Source organism: Athene cunicularia (assembly GCF_003259725.1).
Source record: "Athene cunicularia isolate RWA chromosome Z unlocalized genomic scaffold, athCun1 chrZ_part1, whole genome shotgun sequence".
Classification (NCBI taxonomy): Eukaryota; Metazoa; Chordata; class Aves; order Strigiformes; family Strigidae; genus Athene; species Athene cunicularia.
In genome coordinates, this window is record NW_020799142.1 from 32,273,188 (window position 1) to 32,293,174 (window position 19,987).

Sequence of the window (19,987 nt, forward strand, 5' to 3'; positions counted from 1 at the left end):
CGGCCACCAAAGCAACAGCTACCCCTGAACTCATCAGAGAGGTAAGAGCACTCTGTTACTTCCTTTTAATGCACAGCAAAAAACATGCACCCTGTTACTGACTTACTGACTTACCTGGATCTCCTTTCTCCCACAAAATACCTGATAAACAGTATTTGAACAGTCCTCCCGAGTGGCAGCAGCTAAGGCTCAAGAGGAGCACAGAGGTTAGTCAATGTCACAAGATTTTTCCATTACTGAGAATTTTCTAGCAGGGTGAGGATTTATTAGTACTGCTTAGCCTAGTTGGCTGAACCTCTGAGAAAAAAAAAAAAAAAAAAAAAAAAAAAAAAGGAACTCTTTAACATCTCCTTTTACCGCCATTTTAATCTGCAAAAGGAAAAATGCTCAGATAGTAATAACACACAATTAATGTGATAGTGTCTCTGGATTTCTCTGCCCCCAAGAGACGGATCTCTGATAATTGAATTGTGAATGTGCTTAATGAATATTTGAATTTTAGGGATAACTTTTCTTTTGAACTCATGCTTTGAAATGTATCTTCTATGGGAAAAACCTGAAATTCTTTTTCCAGTGAGGGTCAAGCGCGTTATAACCGCTCTGTTTTGGGGAGTGTACTTGTGCGTGCGTGTGTTCCTATACGTAACCACAGCACCATACTTACCCAGATTTACCAACATTACACAGGCTGTGCTGAAATCAGAGTAGATGAGAATCTGGCCCTTTCCTCCTATTGTACTTGGATGCAGGAATTCCTCTGAAAACATGCTGCACCCAGAGCTGGCTGCCCGCACACATCAACAATTCAGAGAATGCAAGATACAATGACTGTAATTGTGCAGTAGCAGCTCCTTGGACAAACACCACAGGGTAATTCAATCCTCTTCACTTACAAAGTAACTTGAATTTTGTCAGGGAGAGAGGAAAATTCCAGAAAGAAGAGAAAGTACTAGATAACTTTGCTACATTTTCAGAGATAAAAGCCCAACGCCTAGCAACACGGGCACTAGCTTGGAAATAACTACTGCCTGGGAATATTAAAACAGCCAAGAAAAGCCTCGGTTCCTTTCCCTGCTGCCAGCACAGCACCACTCTTACCGTGCATAACACATAACGAATGTGTGACCAGGCTTGTCTCCATTTCAGCACATGAATAAAAAAGTATTTGCAGGCCAGATGTTGCAGGAGTGCAGCACCGGCATGGAGTCTGCTTCACTGCAGCTTGAACGAGGCATTACTGAGATGCCGTAGGTATGGCGTGACATGGAAGAAGTGTACACAAGCGGAAGAGAAATTGATTTAGGGAGACATTACGTTGCATAAGATCAGTGCTTTGCTACAGGACATTTATTAACTCTGAAAAGATGATTAAAAAAACAGGAGATTAGCTTCTTGGCCCTGTAACGATTTCATTGTCCTGCAAAAAAAAAACATCCCTTTTTTTTTCCTTTTCTATTCTCACGGGTTCCGTTTCACAGCTGATACAAAAGTATTTAGATACTTTTAGCGGCAAAGCTCCTTTGTGCTTACATGAGCATCCTTTAGTGGGGATGACAGAGGTATTATCCAACAGCACAAAGATATCTAGGCACAGGGAAGCAGCAGACATCTGGAATCACTTAGAAAAAGCAGTAGTGCCCCAAATCAAGCTCTCACTTTCCATTGTACACCATGGGAAAATAGTTTTAGACAATTCCTCTGCACTTGCAGCAGAGCACAAATCAGCACTTGCACCACAGAGATGAAAATCACGTTCCGACTCGCTCTGCCTGTGCCCTGCTGCTGCTCCTGTATCACACCGGTTGCACACCAGCACTGCATTTCCTACCACATGCATGTCTGGAGCACCTCTCTAGAGCCTGTGTGAGGTCAGACAGTGCACTTCAAGCTGTGTGCCTTGAGAGCAGGACTTACACAGTCTTCAGTTAAGAATCTGACATAAAGAAATACTTTCCTCAAATTGATAGAAATAAGGAATTTATTTTTTTTAAATCCTGCCCCCTCCAGAAGCTGAGTAGTCTGTTCCAGCAGAACAGTCCTTTCACAATTATTTCCATTTCCCTCCTTTATCCACTAAGAAGAAAAGCCCACTTTGACTGAAAACTGCATGTTAACTTAACTTCAAGCAATTCCCATCAGAACATGCACGCTTCAGCTTGAATTAAAATTCAATCACTGTCTTAAAATTCTCTGAACATCTCCATGTATTCTGTCCTTTCTTAAAACGGCTGCTACGACCTACCTCCTCAAACAAGGCAATGTGTTAGCGGATCTTTAATCTGAGCAAATGCATCAGCTTTTCACAGGCTTTTTACAATGCAAAAAAACTATTAATATTGCCAAAAAAAATTCTCTGCTGGTGCCGGTTCTCTGCTCCTTTATACTTCCTTTGGACCTCTAAGTAGAAGCAGTGTATGTCCTCCGTGGTCTGTTTTTCCAGACAGATGGGACAAGCCCCAGGGCTGTGGTGACAGCAAACCACTGCACACAGGAGTCAGGTCTCACACAGCACCTGGGGTGTGATCGGGGGGGCAGTGAAGCCAAAGGGGCTGGATCTGGGTCTTTACGGTGTCATGAAGACCCCACCTGAAACTAGGAGTGCTCTTAGCCTACCCATTACATAGCAGGCTGCCCTGCAGATGATGGAGGTGTTTTGTAATTATTTCCTTCCCCTTTAGCATATATAAGCTGATAGGAAAGATGAACCGAAGTTCATGCATTTCCTCTCTAGAGACACGTGGACAGGGACATAATGAACACGAGTTTGGCCACCGGCCAGGAGGTACCCGTGATCACTCCCTCGAGCACTCTGATTTTGAGTATTCTGGAAGAACAGGTATGCAGGGCATTGACGCAGCCTTCATCAGGGGTTAAGTTCAAGCCAGGTTGGTGGAAGTGACTCAACCTGGTCACCTGGTCTTTTTGCCATGCCAAACGCATCGAGCTGACTTCATTTCTGCCTATGAAAACCCAGAGCAAAGGAGTTCTCTGGACTTGCACAGTGCAGGACTGCCTCGCACAGCTGCCGTGCCAGCAGCACAGCCCATACATCAAACGCAGATAAAAGTTTTCACATCTCACAGGGACTTAGGGCGTGTAATTATTATATATCGCAGGGTAAAAATTACCTTGCACAAGAAAGAAGCAAGACTCCACTCAGGTACTCACCAAGGGAGAAGTCCTTTCCCCTTCATTCTGGTCCTGATTCAGCAAAACACTGAATTCACATGGTTTCACCGGGAAGTTAAGTAAGCACATGCTTAACCTACTTCATACGACAAAGCAACTCGAAGTTTTGATGAGTTATGTATTCCAGTTCAACCAGTTTTCTTCTCCAGCATGCAAGCAGGCCAGACAGCGACTGACACTTCTTCACATGCCCTGCAAAACTGCACATCCCACCGTGCAAAACATCTCCAGAGCCTTGCAGTGCAAACAGCTCCTCACACAGTGTGCAGGGAAACATATGGGGCATGTTACCACAGGACACGTAACATCACTCTGCAAATGCAAATGCAATGGCCCTTGACTTTATGGATTAGCATCAGAGAAAGCTTAAGTTACATAAAGAGGAAGAGAGATTCTTTAAATTGAAAATGTAAATGCAGTTTCACCGAATGAAGATCATTTATCTTGTCTGGAAATTTTGATTTAAGTGAAAGTGCATCCAATTCACTTATTCTATTTTTTTCAGAATAAAATATGAGAAAAGCGAAGGTTAATGAATCAAGGTAATGAATTATAACTGAGCCAGGAAAAAGCCTTCCAGCACTGAGATACCATCCCTAGCAACACTCTTATCTTTTTCTCCCTTCTCTAGTTAAGCTCCTTGTCTTTGTGTCCTACACAAAGTCAAATTCAACACTCTTCTACTTCTTACTGGTCCTGTCTTCAGTCTCTTCCATGCGGAACCTATCCTTGCATTAGCAGGGCCCTTCCAGAAGGCAGAAAATGTCTATTTATTACTTGAGCTAATATTTACTGCTTCCTGAACTGTCACCATCAGCCTTCCAATAACATACAGTAAGAAACTGGCCAGGATGTACATTAACCAGCCATTCCTCTATACAGACTCAGAGCTGCTTAACCATATGTCTGGGTCCGAAAGTGTAATGCCCAGAGGTAAGGCTGCTTTCAATTACTCAGCACCTGTATTTCTGAAGCATGAATTCTCTTCCCCAGCTGCCAAGAAGGCTTTTACTGAAGTGGAGAGTCAAGGACTAACTCCAATAATCACGTGCTTGTATAATTTTATTTAGACCATTAACTCACAACCTAAATTCTTTATTTATTGTACAAGCTGTTAGTCACCAGTGAGACCTGAAGCAGCTCTGGTTCTGTATTCACTCAACAATGTACCTGGTCTTGTGTTTTCTTTGTCTAGACAATTACCAGGAATTAGTCCTGCTATTCAGGAAACTGAGTACACTCCAGGGAAAGGTTTGGCTCTTTTTTAATTTGCTGACCTAATATCGAGAATTGGCCCTTAAAAAATAATAACTTGGCTATAAGACATTGTTTTAAAATTTGTTGTTTACAGTTTTATGTAAGTCCCTGATCCTTGTGCCAGAATGAAGCTGTCTAGAGCAGTATGAGGTGACAAAGAGTATTCCGGCAGCTCCTAATTCAAAGGTCTCCCATAGTGGATCCCATTTTTGCTAAGCCTCTGTGGATGCCCCAAATACCTTAATTAGGCCTAAATACCTGTTTGGTCTATAACTCTCCCCTACCTTATTTATGTCTTGATACAGTGCCTGATAAATTTAATAAGAGTCTTTTCATTAGTCCCTGAGGGTTCCTTAATACAGGTCCCAATATGTGGTCACCAGTCATGTCTATGCTGAAGAGCAAAAGACCAGTGCAGACCACCTAACAGCCTGCTGGGCAGCTGGCAGGTAGAAGGAGGCAACATGACCAAGGCAGAATGGAAAACAAGCACTCTGAATTTAGCCTTTAATCTCTTATTTTGCATGGAGTACTTCTGAAGATGGGGCAGCTAGAAGAATGATTCCATAGAGAAAAAAAAATAAAAATATTGTATGTGAATAATGGAGTAAGACACCATGAACAACCCTCAAGTGAAGTCCACGCTCATAGGAAAGGCTGAACTGATCCAAATAGTTGACAGCACATTGACCTATAAACCTAAGTGTAGATACCTATTATTGATGGTTGATGGATAAATTCAAACTGGAAATACGGTTTAAGCAGCAGGGGAAACCTAATCATTGAAGCATCTTCCTACATTGTGGTTCAACTTCTACCAACTTCTGCCTTCAGCTTCTATCAAGCTGAATCATGAGGTAGGCTTTAACCCCTGTGAAGCCACTGTCTTGCTCTTATTGAACTCACCCTTTAAATCAAGAGCTGTTTGATCTCTAGAAAATACGGTATAGCTGAGCCTGGTGTTAATACCAGGTGAAATACCCCTGTGACACAAGGCTCAGTGGTTCCTTCTGGTATTCACATCTATGACGCGTGAAAGTCTGGAAGGACAGTGCAGGGTCCCAGGAGCACATGAAGAGAGAATGTGCTCATGAAGACATGACAATCAGGTGTTCAGAGTAAGGATTTTCCTCTTTCTCACTCCAAAATAACACGTGGTGAGCAATAGTACATGGTAGAGAAAATAAACAGGGATCAGTAAAAGGTATTGTAATTAACTGTCTTTTTTTTTTTTTTCTTTTAATTTTACCAAAGGGTTAGAACATCAAAATGGAAAACAGTGTTGATGTGAAGATAGAAACCAAGGGGGAAAGAAAGTCAGTAAAGCGGAATCCACTAAGCAAAGCTGGGAAGAGAGTCTGCAGAGCTGTTGGGTACATCACTGGAGACATGAAGGAATTTGGAGCCTGGCTGAAAGGTAAAGCTACTTTATCATGACTAATTAGGGGATTCCAAAGAAAAATTACATCAAAGGAGTAATAACTAACTTCTCAGTAATGTGATTCAAGTTGGAGTAGTACAGAAACTTATCTCTGCCCTGATTTATTTCTGGTTTGTAAGGAAAAAAATCTCAGCTTTGTGCTGAGATCCACACACTGCTGAACTCCTGAGGATGACTGAGATGAGATTTACCTCCCAACATGCCATGTACAAAGCTAATTTAGTCCCACAGAACATAGCCCAGGATGGTTATTCTGTGCTCTGCCATTCTTCATAGCATTCCCTGTCCTTTCAGCTGAGCAGTTTCTGTCAAGCCTAATGCCACTGTGAAGTTAAATTACACACAGGTAGATATGTTTTGTCCCCATAATAAATCAGCAACAGTATACATACATGATTTGCCATCTGAGGCACAGACATCATAAATTAGACGGTTCATATGAAACCAGTCCAGGGTACTTTATAACAGGGGACTCTGGAAACCACACTGTTCATGTCAGATTTCCAGCTGTAAGACTTCAGTATAGACCATAAAAAAAATCCCAGTCAGGTTTTACAGTCTTGTTGATTCATTGTTTCAGCCATGCTGCCAAGTTCCACTGCCAAAACTCTTCCTGAGCTTCAAAAAAATATCCCAAGTCAGTATCATCTGCATATTTGTGGGTTCGCTCTTTTTTAATTATTATTTAATTTGATCTCTTCTAGATAAACCTCTCATGATCCAGTTTATTGACTGGGTGCTGCGTGGGATATCCCAGGTGATGTTTGTCAACAATCCCCTCAGTGGGCTTGTCGTGGTTGCTGGCTTCCTAGTGCAGAACCCTTGGTGGACACTCACAGGCTGTTTAGGAACAGTTGTCTCAACTTTTGCAGCACTTATTCTGGGTCAGGACAGGTAAGTCCATTCTTTTCTCCTCCAAAACCAGACTGTCACTTTAATGCTGACTTATATGTTAAACAAGCACCATCGATGAAAACATGTATCTAGCCTTCACTGGCTATGTATCTGGTCTGGTAGGACCAGATAGATCTTCCCACCCCCTGCATCTGATGCAAAGGGACACTGGATGTAACTGCAGAAGGGGCAGTGGCTGAGAGGACATGGGACTCAAGCATGTGAAGCTGGAGGTTGATGTGTAACCCTCGGCAGATCGTCATCACACAGAGTCGTGACTGCATGGGGAGGGAGGTGGAGATGTGAGCAAAGCGCCCACAGGGGAGAAGATTTCAAGGTGTTTGCTTCCTTCACACAGATCAGCCATAGCAGCAGGCCTGTACGGCTATAACGGGGTCTTGGTGGGATTGCTCATGGCCGTCTTCTCTGCTAAGGGAGACTACTATTGGTGGCTTCTACTGCCGGTAACACTGGTGTCCATGATGTGGTAAGTCAGATGGCTCCTCTGCTTCTCAGTCCTGCTCCAGCGTCCCAGCACTGAGACTGAGCCGCTGTATTTTTATGTACTGTATAGACTACAATGGGAAAGAAACACAATTGGCACCTATGTGCTACTAATTCCATATCCTTACTTGCACCTTTAAACTCAAATGTAATCCCAAAACAAATAAAATACCCGCACAATCACAAATAAACCCGATGGGGGAAAGGAAAGTTGATGGCTGATCATATGTAATTCAATGACCTAAATGTTAGCCATATTGCAGCGATGCGTCAATTCATTTTTCTCTCAAGAGGAACACTATATTCACTGTTCCCCACCACTATCAACCACAAGTGTTTCATCTATTTAAACCATCATATAAAAATGTCAAGAAAATTTACGTCTCTAGGCACAGAAGCTGTTCAGTGGTCCCAAGACACGGTGGTTGATGCTAATGAAAACAAACAACTAATAATACTTTACTCATAGATATGACAGGTATTTGGACATATGTATTTTGCTAGGTATTTGGACAGCAAAAATTCTGAAAGCTGGTCTTTGGCCCCCAAATGTCTAGTTGGAGATTGCTAAACCACACTTATCGCCAGTCTGCCTGGAGTCCATGTGGTGTTATACTCACTTTAATTAAGCAGACCTTTGGTATCAGCCTTTTCCTCTAATGACCCTGATCCACAAGCTTGAACAAGGACACACAGCCTTCCTCACTGTTCATTCAGACCTGACACCAGTGTCCTAAATTCAATCCACTTCAAGAACAGTAAACACTGAAACTGAGCTGGGAAGTAACTTCCTTTAATCGCTGGATCCTCCACATGAGAGGAGGATCTTGGCCCCCTCATGGTCACCAAATTCACCCACATATATTGCATAACACAACGGGAATCCGTACCTCACTAGCTGTCCTGGGAAGGGTAAGCAGTTTACTGAGTAACCCCAGCATACCTCTGATTTTATCAGAAAGACTGAGGCAAATAAACAGCTTTTCACAAAAAAAAATAGTGAATTTCCTGCAGTTGGGTTTTTTTTTCTGTTGGGTTTGGGTATTTTTCCTAGCTGTCAAGCTCCTGGTGAGATCATTTTGTTCTTCTTTCAGCCCTATTTTCACCAGCTCTTTAAGCTCAATCTTCTGTAAGTGGGATCTGCCTGTTTTCACCTTGCCTTTCAACTTGGCCTTGACCTTCTACCTGGCTGCATCAGGACCCCATAACCTCTTCTTCCCAACAACTGTCATTCAGCCTGCAACAGCAACACCAAACATCACCTGGGCAGATGCTGAAATGCCAATGGTAGGACATCTTAAAGATAACGGCCTTCTCCATTCACAAAGAAAACCAGTACAGAATCATATTGTCTTCCTTTATATTACTGCATTGTGGCCTGGCAATGCAAAATTGCATTTATAACATAGCTATTATTTGAAAGGTAAAGGTTTACTCTAGGAAATTACATTTTTGAGAGCCTGAAAATGAGAATCTCTTTGGTATCTTTCACTTACAGTGGATCTAAATGTATATATTATAATCTTCAAAGAGTCTCTAGAATCTAATCACCCATCACTGTGCACATATTGATCAGCGACCCATGGCTAAGGTTGTGCTGAGACTACCTTTTCACTGACAGATTCATTTTTTCCATGTACAGAGTGCTGCATTTTTAAAATTGCATCTTTCTAATTAGAAGTGAGCAAGTAGATACTACTGTGGAAGAATGGTTGCAAACTTGAGTGCAGGCACATGTTCAGATATTTTTAGCTAACATTTAAGTGGGACCTTTCCAAATAAACATTTTATTCTCCTGCATAGCACCATAAAAATATAGATACTAGAGTAATAGCTTTCCCCTAAGGCTCAGAGGATTATTTTGAGGGGTTCTCAGGGAGTGATTAAGAAAAGAAAGTTAATTGACACTAAACAACAATCCACAAGTGACGTTTCTCAAAGAACGTGCATAATTTTATGGAGACCATAAATGGATTGTTCCACATTGAGGAGCACAACTTTTTGAGGGAAAGTGTCTCAAAACCGTCTCTAAGCTGTGACCAAGTTGGGCTCTGTCCCACCAACCCAACAAGTGTCATTCATACTCCTAGTGAAACCCAAGGGAGTTTCAGGTATATAAGTAGATGAGGGCAATAGCCTTACCTGATTAAGGTCTTGTAATTTTGGCCAAGACATTACTGGTCATTTCACCCTTGTATCTGTCCACTCAGAAGCAAATGTCTTCTCAAAGGTATCAGCTACAACTTCTGCTCCCTAGATTCACTGACATGGTCCATAACAGCCTGGAAAAATGGCCAAGACAGCAGCACATGTAATGATGAGCAAAACCTTTCACAAAAGAAATTTACCGTTGCCAGGTTTTCGCTCTAATATCAGAGGACCTCATGGCTAGGGAGCAAGGCATGACTCAGTTTCACTGAAGGAGAAACCCTGTGGAAATCCAGAGAAGTGTCCAAACTTTCCATTTACAGTCCAGAAAGAGAAACAGCATCCAACAAACATCAACATGAGCTTGAGCAAGAAAAATAGATTAAAAAAAAAAAAAAAAAACACAAAGAAAATAACAAATTGTCTTTTTTTTTTTTTCTTCTTTTTGTTTTTATTTTTATAATTCCTGCAGCTCCTGCAATCCATTCCAGTTGGGGTGGGTCAGGTTTATGGCTGTGATAACCCCTGGACTGGAGGAATTTTTCTGATTGCTTTATTTATCTCTTCTCCACTCATTTGCCTGCATGCGGCAATCGGATCAGCTGTGGGGATGTTGGCAGGTAAAGAATTGACTTGTGTCACAGATTTATATGAAAGCATGGAGAATAAAAGAGGAACGGCAGTGAATTGAGCACTTAAAGTCACAAATGTATTTTTTCCATTGGAGAATGACTGCTTGAAAAAAAATATATACATACACTTTTGTTTCAAGAATTCATTTGATTGACCTCCATATTCTCTTACCTCATTTTATGATGGTGGAAATCTTCAGAAGAAAGAAGCGTATATTTTGGATGAAATGATTTTTTATCATGAAATACTTCATTTCTAGATATATTCTGATGGGTTTAAGAGTGGCTTAATAAAAGTCATAGCCATTAGTCTGAATGTGCAGGCCTCAGGGATGCATTTAAGGTTCATACGTATGCTCGTTCACTCATATATCTTCTGCTGAAATCGCATGGCTAAATTCAGCTCAGCAGCACCAAGGAAATTCTGCTCTGATCACATTAGATTAAAGTGGCTTTAGTCTTAGACCACAGTAACACAACTGCAAGTAGGAACTCTGTGTATGTATATGGGCTACAGCCTTTAGAAAGCTGGATTCATGCCATTTCTTAGCTGTTTTTTATCTCTTTGGCCAAAGAATGACGCATCTTTGACTTATTTTCCAGCACTGAGCTTAGCAACACCTTTCAGCAAAATCTACTCCGGCTTGTGGGGCTACAACAGCTCCCTCTCGTGCATTGCAATCGGAGGCATGTTCTACGCTTTCACCTGGAAGACACATTTGCTGGCAATTGCCTGCGGTACGTACCCCACAGACTTTCATTACTGTCCCGTTCCCTTTTGAAGTGAGACGAGATGCGTTTATACCGGAGGTGGGCTGAAGCCAGATGGCCACCCCTAGCCAGGCAGATGGACTTTGGCAGGACTGACGAATGATTGAGGCGGATGTTGGAGCCATTGCTCTAACACAGCCTGACAAAATAAAAGCGGTGTTTTCACTTTCAGCCAAGAGTTGTGGTCAACACAAGAGATGTGATCAGTGGACTGAGGTCTTTGAAATTAGATGCTTAGTTTTGAGGCATTAAATTTGTTTGTCCAGCGGTGCTGGATGAACCGTGTTGTTTTTCATATGCTTTTATCATACATAACAGGTCAAATTCTTTCTTCAGAGAAGCACGTATCTAAACTTTGAGAAAATCAGAGCTCAAGATCAGTCCACAGATTAGTTAGTACAGTTTCCCCAGTCTACTGAAATGGGTACCAAAGGCATGAGCTAGGCAAAATGAAGAATTATTTATAAGGCAATTTCACATAAAATTTCAATATCACAGTGAGCTGGGAGTGAAACTATAGCTCATTCAGTGCCCATATAAAAAAGATTTAGCTTTGTATCTCATTGACCCACCTTCTAGCCCTAGAGGCAGGAGAGATGGGGGTGGAAGGGTTATTTTCCTATTTAACCCCATCCATCAAGCTACATACTTTCCATGTCAGTGCATTTTTCAAAAGCCCCTGTTTCCATAGTCACATTTTTCATCACTCCAGTTCTTTTATTGTTTTGCCCTTTCCATGAGCTCCAGGTTAGAGGGGACACAGTGCAAAGGAAAGAACTTTAATAGGGGGCTGTCCAGGCATGGTCATAAACATTGGTTGAGTGATCCAATGCAGTGTGAGAGATGTTTGTCCTTGCTGGTCTCTTCCATGAACAACTGAACTCACCAGGAACTACCTTTCTTTTCCACAGCGCTCTTCAGTGCCTACCTGGGAGCAACGTTGTCTAACATGTTGTCTGTGGTAAGTAGTATATTAGCTTTTTTCCAGAGACAGATTTGAACACTGTGTATTCTCCTGGCTTGTGGAATAAAACACTAAGAGCACAGTTCAGCCGAAGGTAGAACAAGTCGTGGGAGAGGAGATATAGCCTGCCCAGGGGCTGGGTGTTGTTCCCACTGAAACAGGCCACTTAAAATCATCACCACTTCTCATCCTTGGTGATTACATGCCCTTCCACAGCTCAGCCCTCAGCACCTCTAAGATCATTCCTATGTCTGTATTTTGTGACTGAAGTGATCGAGAAAAAGGCCCTCTACATGTGCAAAGAAACTCTAAATTTTAATTGCCTTGCTCAAGTGCCAAAAAGCAGTCAGTACAACAGTCCAGGGAAAAGCTGAATGCTTCTGGTATCCACTCCTGTCTCATCTCCATCCAAGACCACAGCAGACGCTCAAAGAAAAGGCAGGCTTCTCACTAGAGCTGGTAGATGTTGTAGGTTAATGCACAATGTCAAGCTCTCATAATGAGATCCTGCCCTCCCAGGGAGAGACTCCATCCAAAACCAAGCCAAGACTTCATGGAGAAAGCCTGTTCCAAGCTGCCTGGCTCTGAGTTTTGTTCAAGGGCTGGGGGATCAAATGAAAGAAAAACACATAGTAAACAGGTGGTTTGTGATTTTCTTTGCAGTTTGGGGTGCCATCAGGAACTTGGTCTTTTTGTTTGTCCGCATTGACCTTCCTATTAATAACCACAAACAACTCTGCTATCTACAAGCTGCCACTCTCCAAAGTCACCTATCCAGAAGCCAACCGAGCTTATTACCTGAAGATGAAGAAGCATCAGAGGTCTTGCTGTGAGGTATAAATACCCAAGAAGAGGGATACTTGGTGGATTTTAAGGCAAGAGTGCAAGTTGTTTCCCCAGAAAGTGTGATTTGTGTGCTATAAAGTCGAAAGACTGAAAAAAAATTGACAACTTCTGAGTGGAGAGCCTTTTCCCACCACATTCTTTTGTTCTACTCTGATTAGATAGGACTGTGCTATGTTGGAAGGACCTTTCCCAAGACCAATCTGTAATGATTTAAAAACACATATGTCTGAAAAGACACTTGAATTTTAAGCAGTGGGGATATGACATAGAAGTTAAAAATCTATAGTAGTTGTTAAATCCAAGTCATGGCAATCAGACATAAAGCAATAAAGAGCAGAGCATCTCTCATCATCTGATGGGACTCCCTAATTAATGGTTAAAACCATCTTACAACAGTAATAGGATACGTCTTAGAGAGCTTGATAGTAGCAGAGAAGTGGAATAAAGAGTACCCTTTGCTAAGTAGAAAATGGGTAGTGAAGAATTCTACCTGCAGGATCTCTCAAGCCCAGTGGAGAGAGATGTGCATTAGCATCATCACACACAAGATGGACAGAGACAAACTGCAGGCAGCATTGCTAACACTCGCAAGACTTGTGGTAAAAATCACAATAATGTCAGGGAGGGAGTGTCTACCAGCCCCACCATTTGGATGTTTTAGTTTGCACTAGGCTTTAACATTTCATGAAAAAAAAAAAAAAAAAAAAAATTTCAGGCTTACCCAGTTGCAGGGAAAAGTCTGTAAACCAAAGGCCAAGGAAGAAAATGCTGGTGAAAAGAATCTTTTTCTTAAAAACAAAACAAAACAAAAAACTTTCATGGTTTTATGTTAATCTCATTATTTTTATTAATACTTGAACTTGGTCATGGGTTAGCAAAGCAGGGGAAGGCAGAAGATTCATTGCTGTCCCTTTCCTATGCAGTAAAATGGCTCTGTTCAGTCCACACACAAGGAGAATTAATTCGAGCTGATTTTCTTGACTTCTCTCCCTACACCGTCCCCTTCAGCCCACAAACAGTCAATAGCAAAATGCTGCACTCTCCCAGCCTGCTGCTGAAGTTGCTGCTCTGCCGTTTCTCTCCACTCTGCAATGGAAAGGAGATGGTTGGGGAGACTGAAGGACACAGAAGAGCTCTTGTGCCACCTCTGCACAGGTTCCTGGGGTCTGCAGGTAGGGAAGGGGGAAGCTGACTTCACACCCAGCAGTGCTGGTCACCTCAGTGGGTGTTAACTCAGCCACCTTTCGGCTTGGCTCATCGAGATACTCCATCTCATGATGAAGCTGACATCTTCAACACAAATACTCCATAGGATCAGGTCCTTCAGTTGGCATTAGCTTACACACATTAATGCTGCTCCTGGGAAAGCAGATCGAAACCTGTTCTTTAAGCAGAAGAAATAAAAAGAAGCCTGTGAACAGTGCTAGTCCTGATTTTTGAGACTGGAAAAAAAAAAAAAAATCTTTTTAAGAACATCAAAAAGATCTGAGTAAAAAATATTTGAGATTAACTGCTGGCAGTATTTTCTGGTGAAGTGTTAGGTTTTCAGATATTTGACAGTATTTCTGTATGACTGACACACCAGAGATCACTTGTAAAAATGTACCATTTCCTGTGTTTTACTTGGTAAATAACTACATAATACTGTGTGGAGTTAGTTTTTCAGAGAAAATATTCATAATTTTTTTGAGTTTGGTATAAATTCTCCTCTATTTATCATCACTAAGGTCTTTCAAAGACAGGTTCTCTCTTGAATGAATAGTCTAGAAGAGATCGGAAAATAAAATTATTAAATCAGTGTATGGGGGATATTTACGAAACTTCTAACTTCTGCTCTTTATACTTACGGCATTTTGGTGCACCATTATCTTCTTAAATGTGCAAGTGCAAAGTCTGCTTCCATACAGGAGGCACAATCAGCCAAAGGCGCAGTGTCATGCCTGCAGAGCTGCAGGCAGAGCTGGAAACCTCCTCAAGACCAGATGAGGACTTGTTCCTAGGGGAGATGCTGGACCGGCTCCCAGACTGGGACTCGATGAGGTCACGTTCTGTCCAGAGGATGCACCTCTCCATTTGTCAAACTGTGATGGAAAAGGATATCTTTTGCTCTCTGAACTGACATCTCCCCGCCCAGGACCATGCATGTCCCAGAGAGGCAAACACACAAAGTCTAGCTTTCACTCTAACGTCAAAATCTGCACTCAAGTAAGAGTACACGCTTTATGACCAGTGTAAATCAGCAGATTTCCTCCGACTAGTGCTATTTCAGCTTGCTGTTGCTGAGCAACAGGGACATTTTGGCAGTACCATAAAGAAACCATATGCATAGAACAGAAAAACAACAAAAGATGAGTGCCATGTCTCAGCCATTAAAAAGATTTTGCACATCATTCAGAATTAATTCTTCATTTTACGCTATCCAGAGAATTCATTCTTCCCATCACCCCATGCAAAATAACAGTTATTTGATAATTTGACATGTATATCAGTCAGAATATGCATAGCATGCTTTTTCCCATTATCGTTCATAACACAGTCTTTGCTAACAGAACCAATTTATCTTATTATTGAAAGTGTTCTCTTTTTTTCTTTCTTTACATCAAATAAATGCTATTCAAGTCACAATTTTTTTTTCAAGCACTCTTTTTGCATTCTTGTTTCTAATCCACATGTGATATCAGACTCATATTGTGTTGAGCAGAAGTTTTAGGGTTCTTTCCTAGACTATTTCCCTCTCAGTGTCAGCATAACATAGCAAAAGAGATGTCACCGAGTTTAACATTTCTAAAAAGAAAAATTAAAAAATTAAAAACACAACACCAACCCACTTGAAAACATCTGCTTGAAATCAGATTTATCCAAAAGTCTGAATCAAATCAATTGCCTCACTGCCATTTCTTAAGCCACTTTCATTGCTTCTTGTCTGATGTGAATAATACTGTCCAAGACTCCTAGTTCCATGCCAAGCAACTGCCCCAGTTTCCACCATTTGACACTGGTGTGTCTCCTGCCCTCCAGTACCTTCTGCTATGGTTCAGCTGCCCAGTAGCCCTGGCTGCAGCCACATACCTCAGAGACCTGCACGGGGTTTGCTGTTGGAGGAAAGGGAAGGGAAAGTGGAAATGACAACTTCAGATGAGAAATTGGAGGATGCTGAGCAAGGACCAGGTCAGCAGACCTCTCTCCCTTCCCAAAGCAGTTCTGCTTCCTCACGGAGCCCGGGGCATGCTGAAAGCACCATCAGCAGTATCAAAACACAGGCTACAGCCTTCATTTCCCCTTCCCCCAGCAAACCAGTATCTGGACAAGTGCAGAAGAGGTCAATATTGAGCCATGCAGTGAAGACCATAAACCCTTGATGATGCTGAACTGGGAGGAGGAAACGTTCAGCCCAGGTTACCTGAGCACCAGACCCAAGAGCTGGTTGCAGAAACAGGACCAAAAGCAAGAGGTATGAGTGCAGCACACTAGCATTCTAGATGCTTAAATCTGGGGACATGCAATAATACAATCTCCTTTATCTGATCCTCTGGGACTGCGGTGGGTTTTCTTTCATTTTAACACGTTGTACATGAGATATAAACAGTATAAAGAATGCTAGTGTTGATAATTATCTAATCTTTTGAATCTTCGTATTTAGTGTAAAGGGTAGAATTGGCACAGAATTTGGTCATAGCTAGGAAAAATTAACCTTGCTAAGAAAGACGGTAGCCACAAGAAATCAGGGCTGTGTGTTCAAAATAAATACTTGATTATTTTCCCCTCCCTCAAAGTCTAAGCATTACAAAGGCCACTACAGCAAGTGAATCGTTAGACCCAGATGAATGATGCTCTTTGTCTTGCCATGGAAACCTGCCTTCAGGTGGTGAGGCCTTTTTTGTTACCAGCAGCTCAGCTTACTCCAGATTTTGAATGAGATGGGGAAACAGGGGTAACTCTCAAAGCAAATATATCCCCATGACTTAAGACCCTCACTCTGCTTATTCTCAGAGGCACAGATAGATCAAGGTACTTAGTTTCCCATGCATAGAAATGGGAAGTGTTTAAACAGGAGTTGGAAGCCTTAATATTTCATATCTCTGGGGCTAGGTCCCCAAAGGCTACGTCCATGCTGATAAATGAAAAGGATCAGGTGCTGGCGCACAGACACCCACCCAGCTCGACTAAGCACACACGCCCTGGCACAATCCCAGACTTTGTCAACCAGCATCCCCCAGACAGTGTCTAGACACAGATCAGCAAGCAGCATGGACCTCTCTTGGCTCCTCAGCACTTCCCACATCAGTTAATACTTAAAGATGTTTCACTAGCAAAGGGGCTCTGAAGGTGAAATCACCTGCCTTGACACTGAGCCCTCCCGACTTGCTATTGCGTTTCCGTGCAAAGTAAACCAACTTTGCTGCACAACGTTCCTGCACTTCTCGTCAGCGAGAACCCTTTAGTGCCCAACTGTTTGTAAATGCAGTCTCCCGGTCTTGCACGGGTTGGGGTTCAGCTCCTGCACTGCGGGGCTGCTGCACACCCTGCCTCCAGCATCAGAGCCAAAGACACCCCTTGGCACACGCGAGGGCCAGACCACAGGAGACAGCAGTGTTGAAGCCCTGCCCTTTGCCTGACACAGAAGTACTTGTCTGGGGATAGAAAGAGGAACAGAAACAGGGGCAATATTAGGGGCAAGGACAGCTCTTTAAAAAATCAGATTTATTGCTGTGCCACCCTTTTAGGGGGGGAATTTTTGCACCACTCACCCCAAAAAGGCCATTGAGTGACTCGAGCATGGCCAGAGAAGGGCAACGGAGCTGGGGCAGGGTCTGGAGCACAGGTCTGCTGGGGAGCGGCTGGGGGAACTGGGGGGGTTCAGTCTGGAGAAGAGGAGGCTGAGGGGAGACCTCCTGGCCCTCGGCAACTCCCTGCCAGGAGGGGGCAGAGAGGGGGGATGAGTCTCTGGAGCCAAGGCCCCAGCGCCAGGCCCCGAGGGAATGGCCTCAAGCTGCCCAGGGCAGGGTCAGGCTGGCTCTGAGGAAGGATTTCTGTGCAGAAGGGGCTGTTGGGCGTTGGAATGGGCTGCCCAGGGCAGGGGGGAGTCCCCGGGATCCCTGGAGGGGTTGAAGAGTCGGGCTGACCCAGCGCTGAGGGATCTGAGGGAGTTGGGAACGGTCAGTGGGAGGGTCATGGGAACGGTCAGTGTGAGGGTTGGGCTGGAGGAGCTCCAAGGGTCTTTTCAAACCAAAAGGATTCTGTGAATCTGGGAAATAAAGATGGGGAGGGAACATAACTCTGCAACCTGGTGGTCCTGGACATCACCAAACAAGGGTTCTGGGCATCACACTGAAGAAGGATGCCAGTGAGAGCCAGCAAAAGGGAAGCTGAAAGGGCAAACATGTGACAGAGGAGGTCATGTTGCCTCATGTTATGGCAGGAGCCTCAGAGACTGAGGCAACAAGATCCAGTCTGAGTCTGGATGAAATCCTGCCCACAATACCAGTATTTCAAACTGCCCCAGGGAGCGATGCAGCTGGAAAGCTGGCCCCAGATATGAAACATATTCAAGTGCTGTGAGAAGGTTTTTCTCACAACAAATTCAAGCACTTAGAAGTGAGCAATGAAATCAATCCTGCGATCAAATAGCAGTACCTGTGCAGGGAAATACGGCTCAGTTGCGTATGTAACGCTAGAGCAATTGTTTCCACTTTTAGGCCCAGTGAGGTCAATGAGATTATTTTTTTGAGTAAAATAAAACTGCATGTGCACATGATTGCAAAATTGGGAGTTCAAATGCCAACACCTTCTAGGAAAATCTGTATTTTCCTTTCTTTTGCCTCCTGTGAAAATATATAGATTAGAAACTGGATGGGAACCGTGGGCTTGGAATACTGACAAAGTACAAATCCCCTCACTTCAGATTAAATATTCTTGGATTCATCAACAGTTTAATCGAATAAGGCTGAGATCAGTGGGAGGTTAAGGATCAGATTTGTTAATTAGTATAATTAAAGAAATCATACTAGGGAAAGCATGCTTCTGGCATGGTGCACTGGGAAAGAAAAGAAGGAATTTTTTCAAGTGGAATTTTCCAGCAAGCAGTCCCGGTGCCTCAGCTATAAAGCAGCTATAAAACACATTGTAGTATATACTTTTGGTGGGGGAGGATGTGATACTCTGCAAGAAAACCAGCCACTCTGGACTGCAATGCTGCCTGCACAAAGGATTTGCTACAGGTGAAGACACTACTCATAGCTCTATCCTTCACTGTCTGTGGTTTCATACCACACAGACGTAAGAAAATGCAGGACAGCCCAGCAGTGTGGTTTTCAACTTTACAGAAAATCTTTGATTGGTCTCCTAACAGTAGATTTTTATTTATTTATTTATTTAATTTTAAACAAATTAAGGGTTGCATCTCTATCTTTGAACTCCCTTTTCTATTAAAGAGGCCATTCTAATAATCTCATGATACCTTTCCTTTCCATACCTGCTGTTTATGAGACACAGAAGTAGGCTATTTAGAGAGATAACAAAACTTGAAAACAGCTTCGAAGAAACAGAGAGGGAAGTTACAAACTGAGGTGAGTAAAAGCAACCTCCCCCTTGCGCTGTCATTGCAAGCTGAGCTGGAATTCACCCTCATGCAGAGGGTGGGATGCTCTGCCCTGATGCCAGGTTACGTTCTGCATGTGTATGGCAGAGGTTGCAACGTCCGTGAAAGTCCAATCAAACGTTCAGGGCAAGACAATTACATGTGTCTAGAAAGACAAACAGGGCAGAGCAAATATATCTTTAGATTACAAGAAAAAATGTTTCAGAACAACAGTGAGCTACAAATCTAACAGCCTGACTATCGTTAAAGATCTGTGCATAAAGTTCTAGGACTTATACTTAAAAAAAAAAAAAAAACCAGAATGGGAACACGACTGTGTACTGAACACCCTGCATAAGAATCCAATATATGTGTCTACACACATAGACACACACATAGATGTGACTACACACATAGCAGGCAAACCCTCCGCATTTCTCTTTCTCATCTCTAAAACGAAGATGTATCACACTCTTTGTTAACTTGCCTGTCTTTACCCTTTAGATTTCTCTGTGGTCAGGCAATGCTTGTCTCCTGCTGTGGTCTCTGTGATAATAATGTCTGGTACTCACCAAATGCTGTCCCAGTAAGGTCGAGATACACCCTGTTTGTCTTCAGAGACTCTTCTTGAGATGCCAACCTTTGGAGCCTGGTAGCTACAAACACTTTATACAGTTCATGGGGGGAGAGAATTATTCAAGGTGGAGAGGGATATTTAAGGTAGAGAGAGAAGTAGTTCAGTAATTCCACGTACACCAGTACAC

At 42.8% G+C, this 19,987-nt stretch overlaps 1 protein-coding gene across 1 annotated transcript in view; it reads left to right on the forward strand.

Moving 5' to 3' along the window:
- Positions 1-13,442, forward strand: part of LOC113489825 (urea transporter 2-like) — a 32,999-nt gene extending 19,557 nt beyond the window's left edge. The window contains exons 6-13 of the mRNA XM_026865851.1: positions 5,707-5,863; positions 6,592-6,781; positions 7,140-7,268; positions 8,380-8,572; positions 9,906-10,053; positions 10,669-10,803; positions 11,748-11,797; positions 12,464-13,442. Of these exons, the coding sequence (XP_026721652.1) occupies positions 5,707-5,863; positions 6,592-6,781; positions 7,140-7,268; positions 8,380-8,572; positions 9,906-10,053; positions 10,669-10,803; positions 11,748-11,797; positions 12,464-12,640 (1,179 nt within the window). The 3' untranslated portion in view covers positions 12,641-13,442. The remainder of the gene's footprint in view (positions 1-5,706; positions 5,864-6,591; positions 6,782-7,139; positions 7,269-8,379; positions 8,573-9,905; positions 10,054-10,668; positions 10,804-11,747; positions 11,798-12,463) is intronic.
- The last annotated feature ends 6,545 nt before the right edge of the window (positions 13,443-19,987 follow it).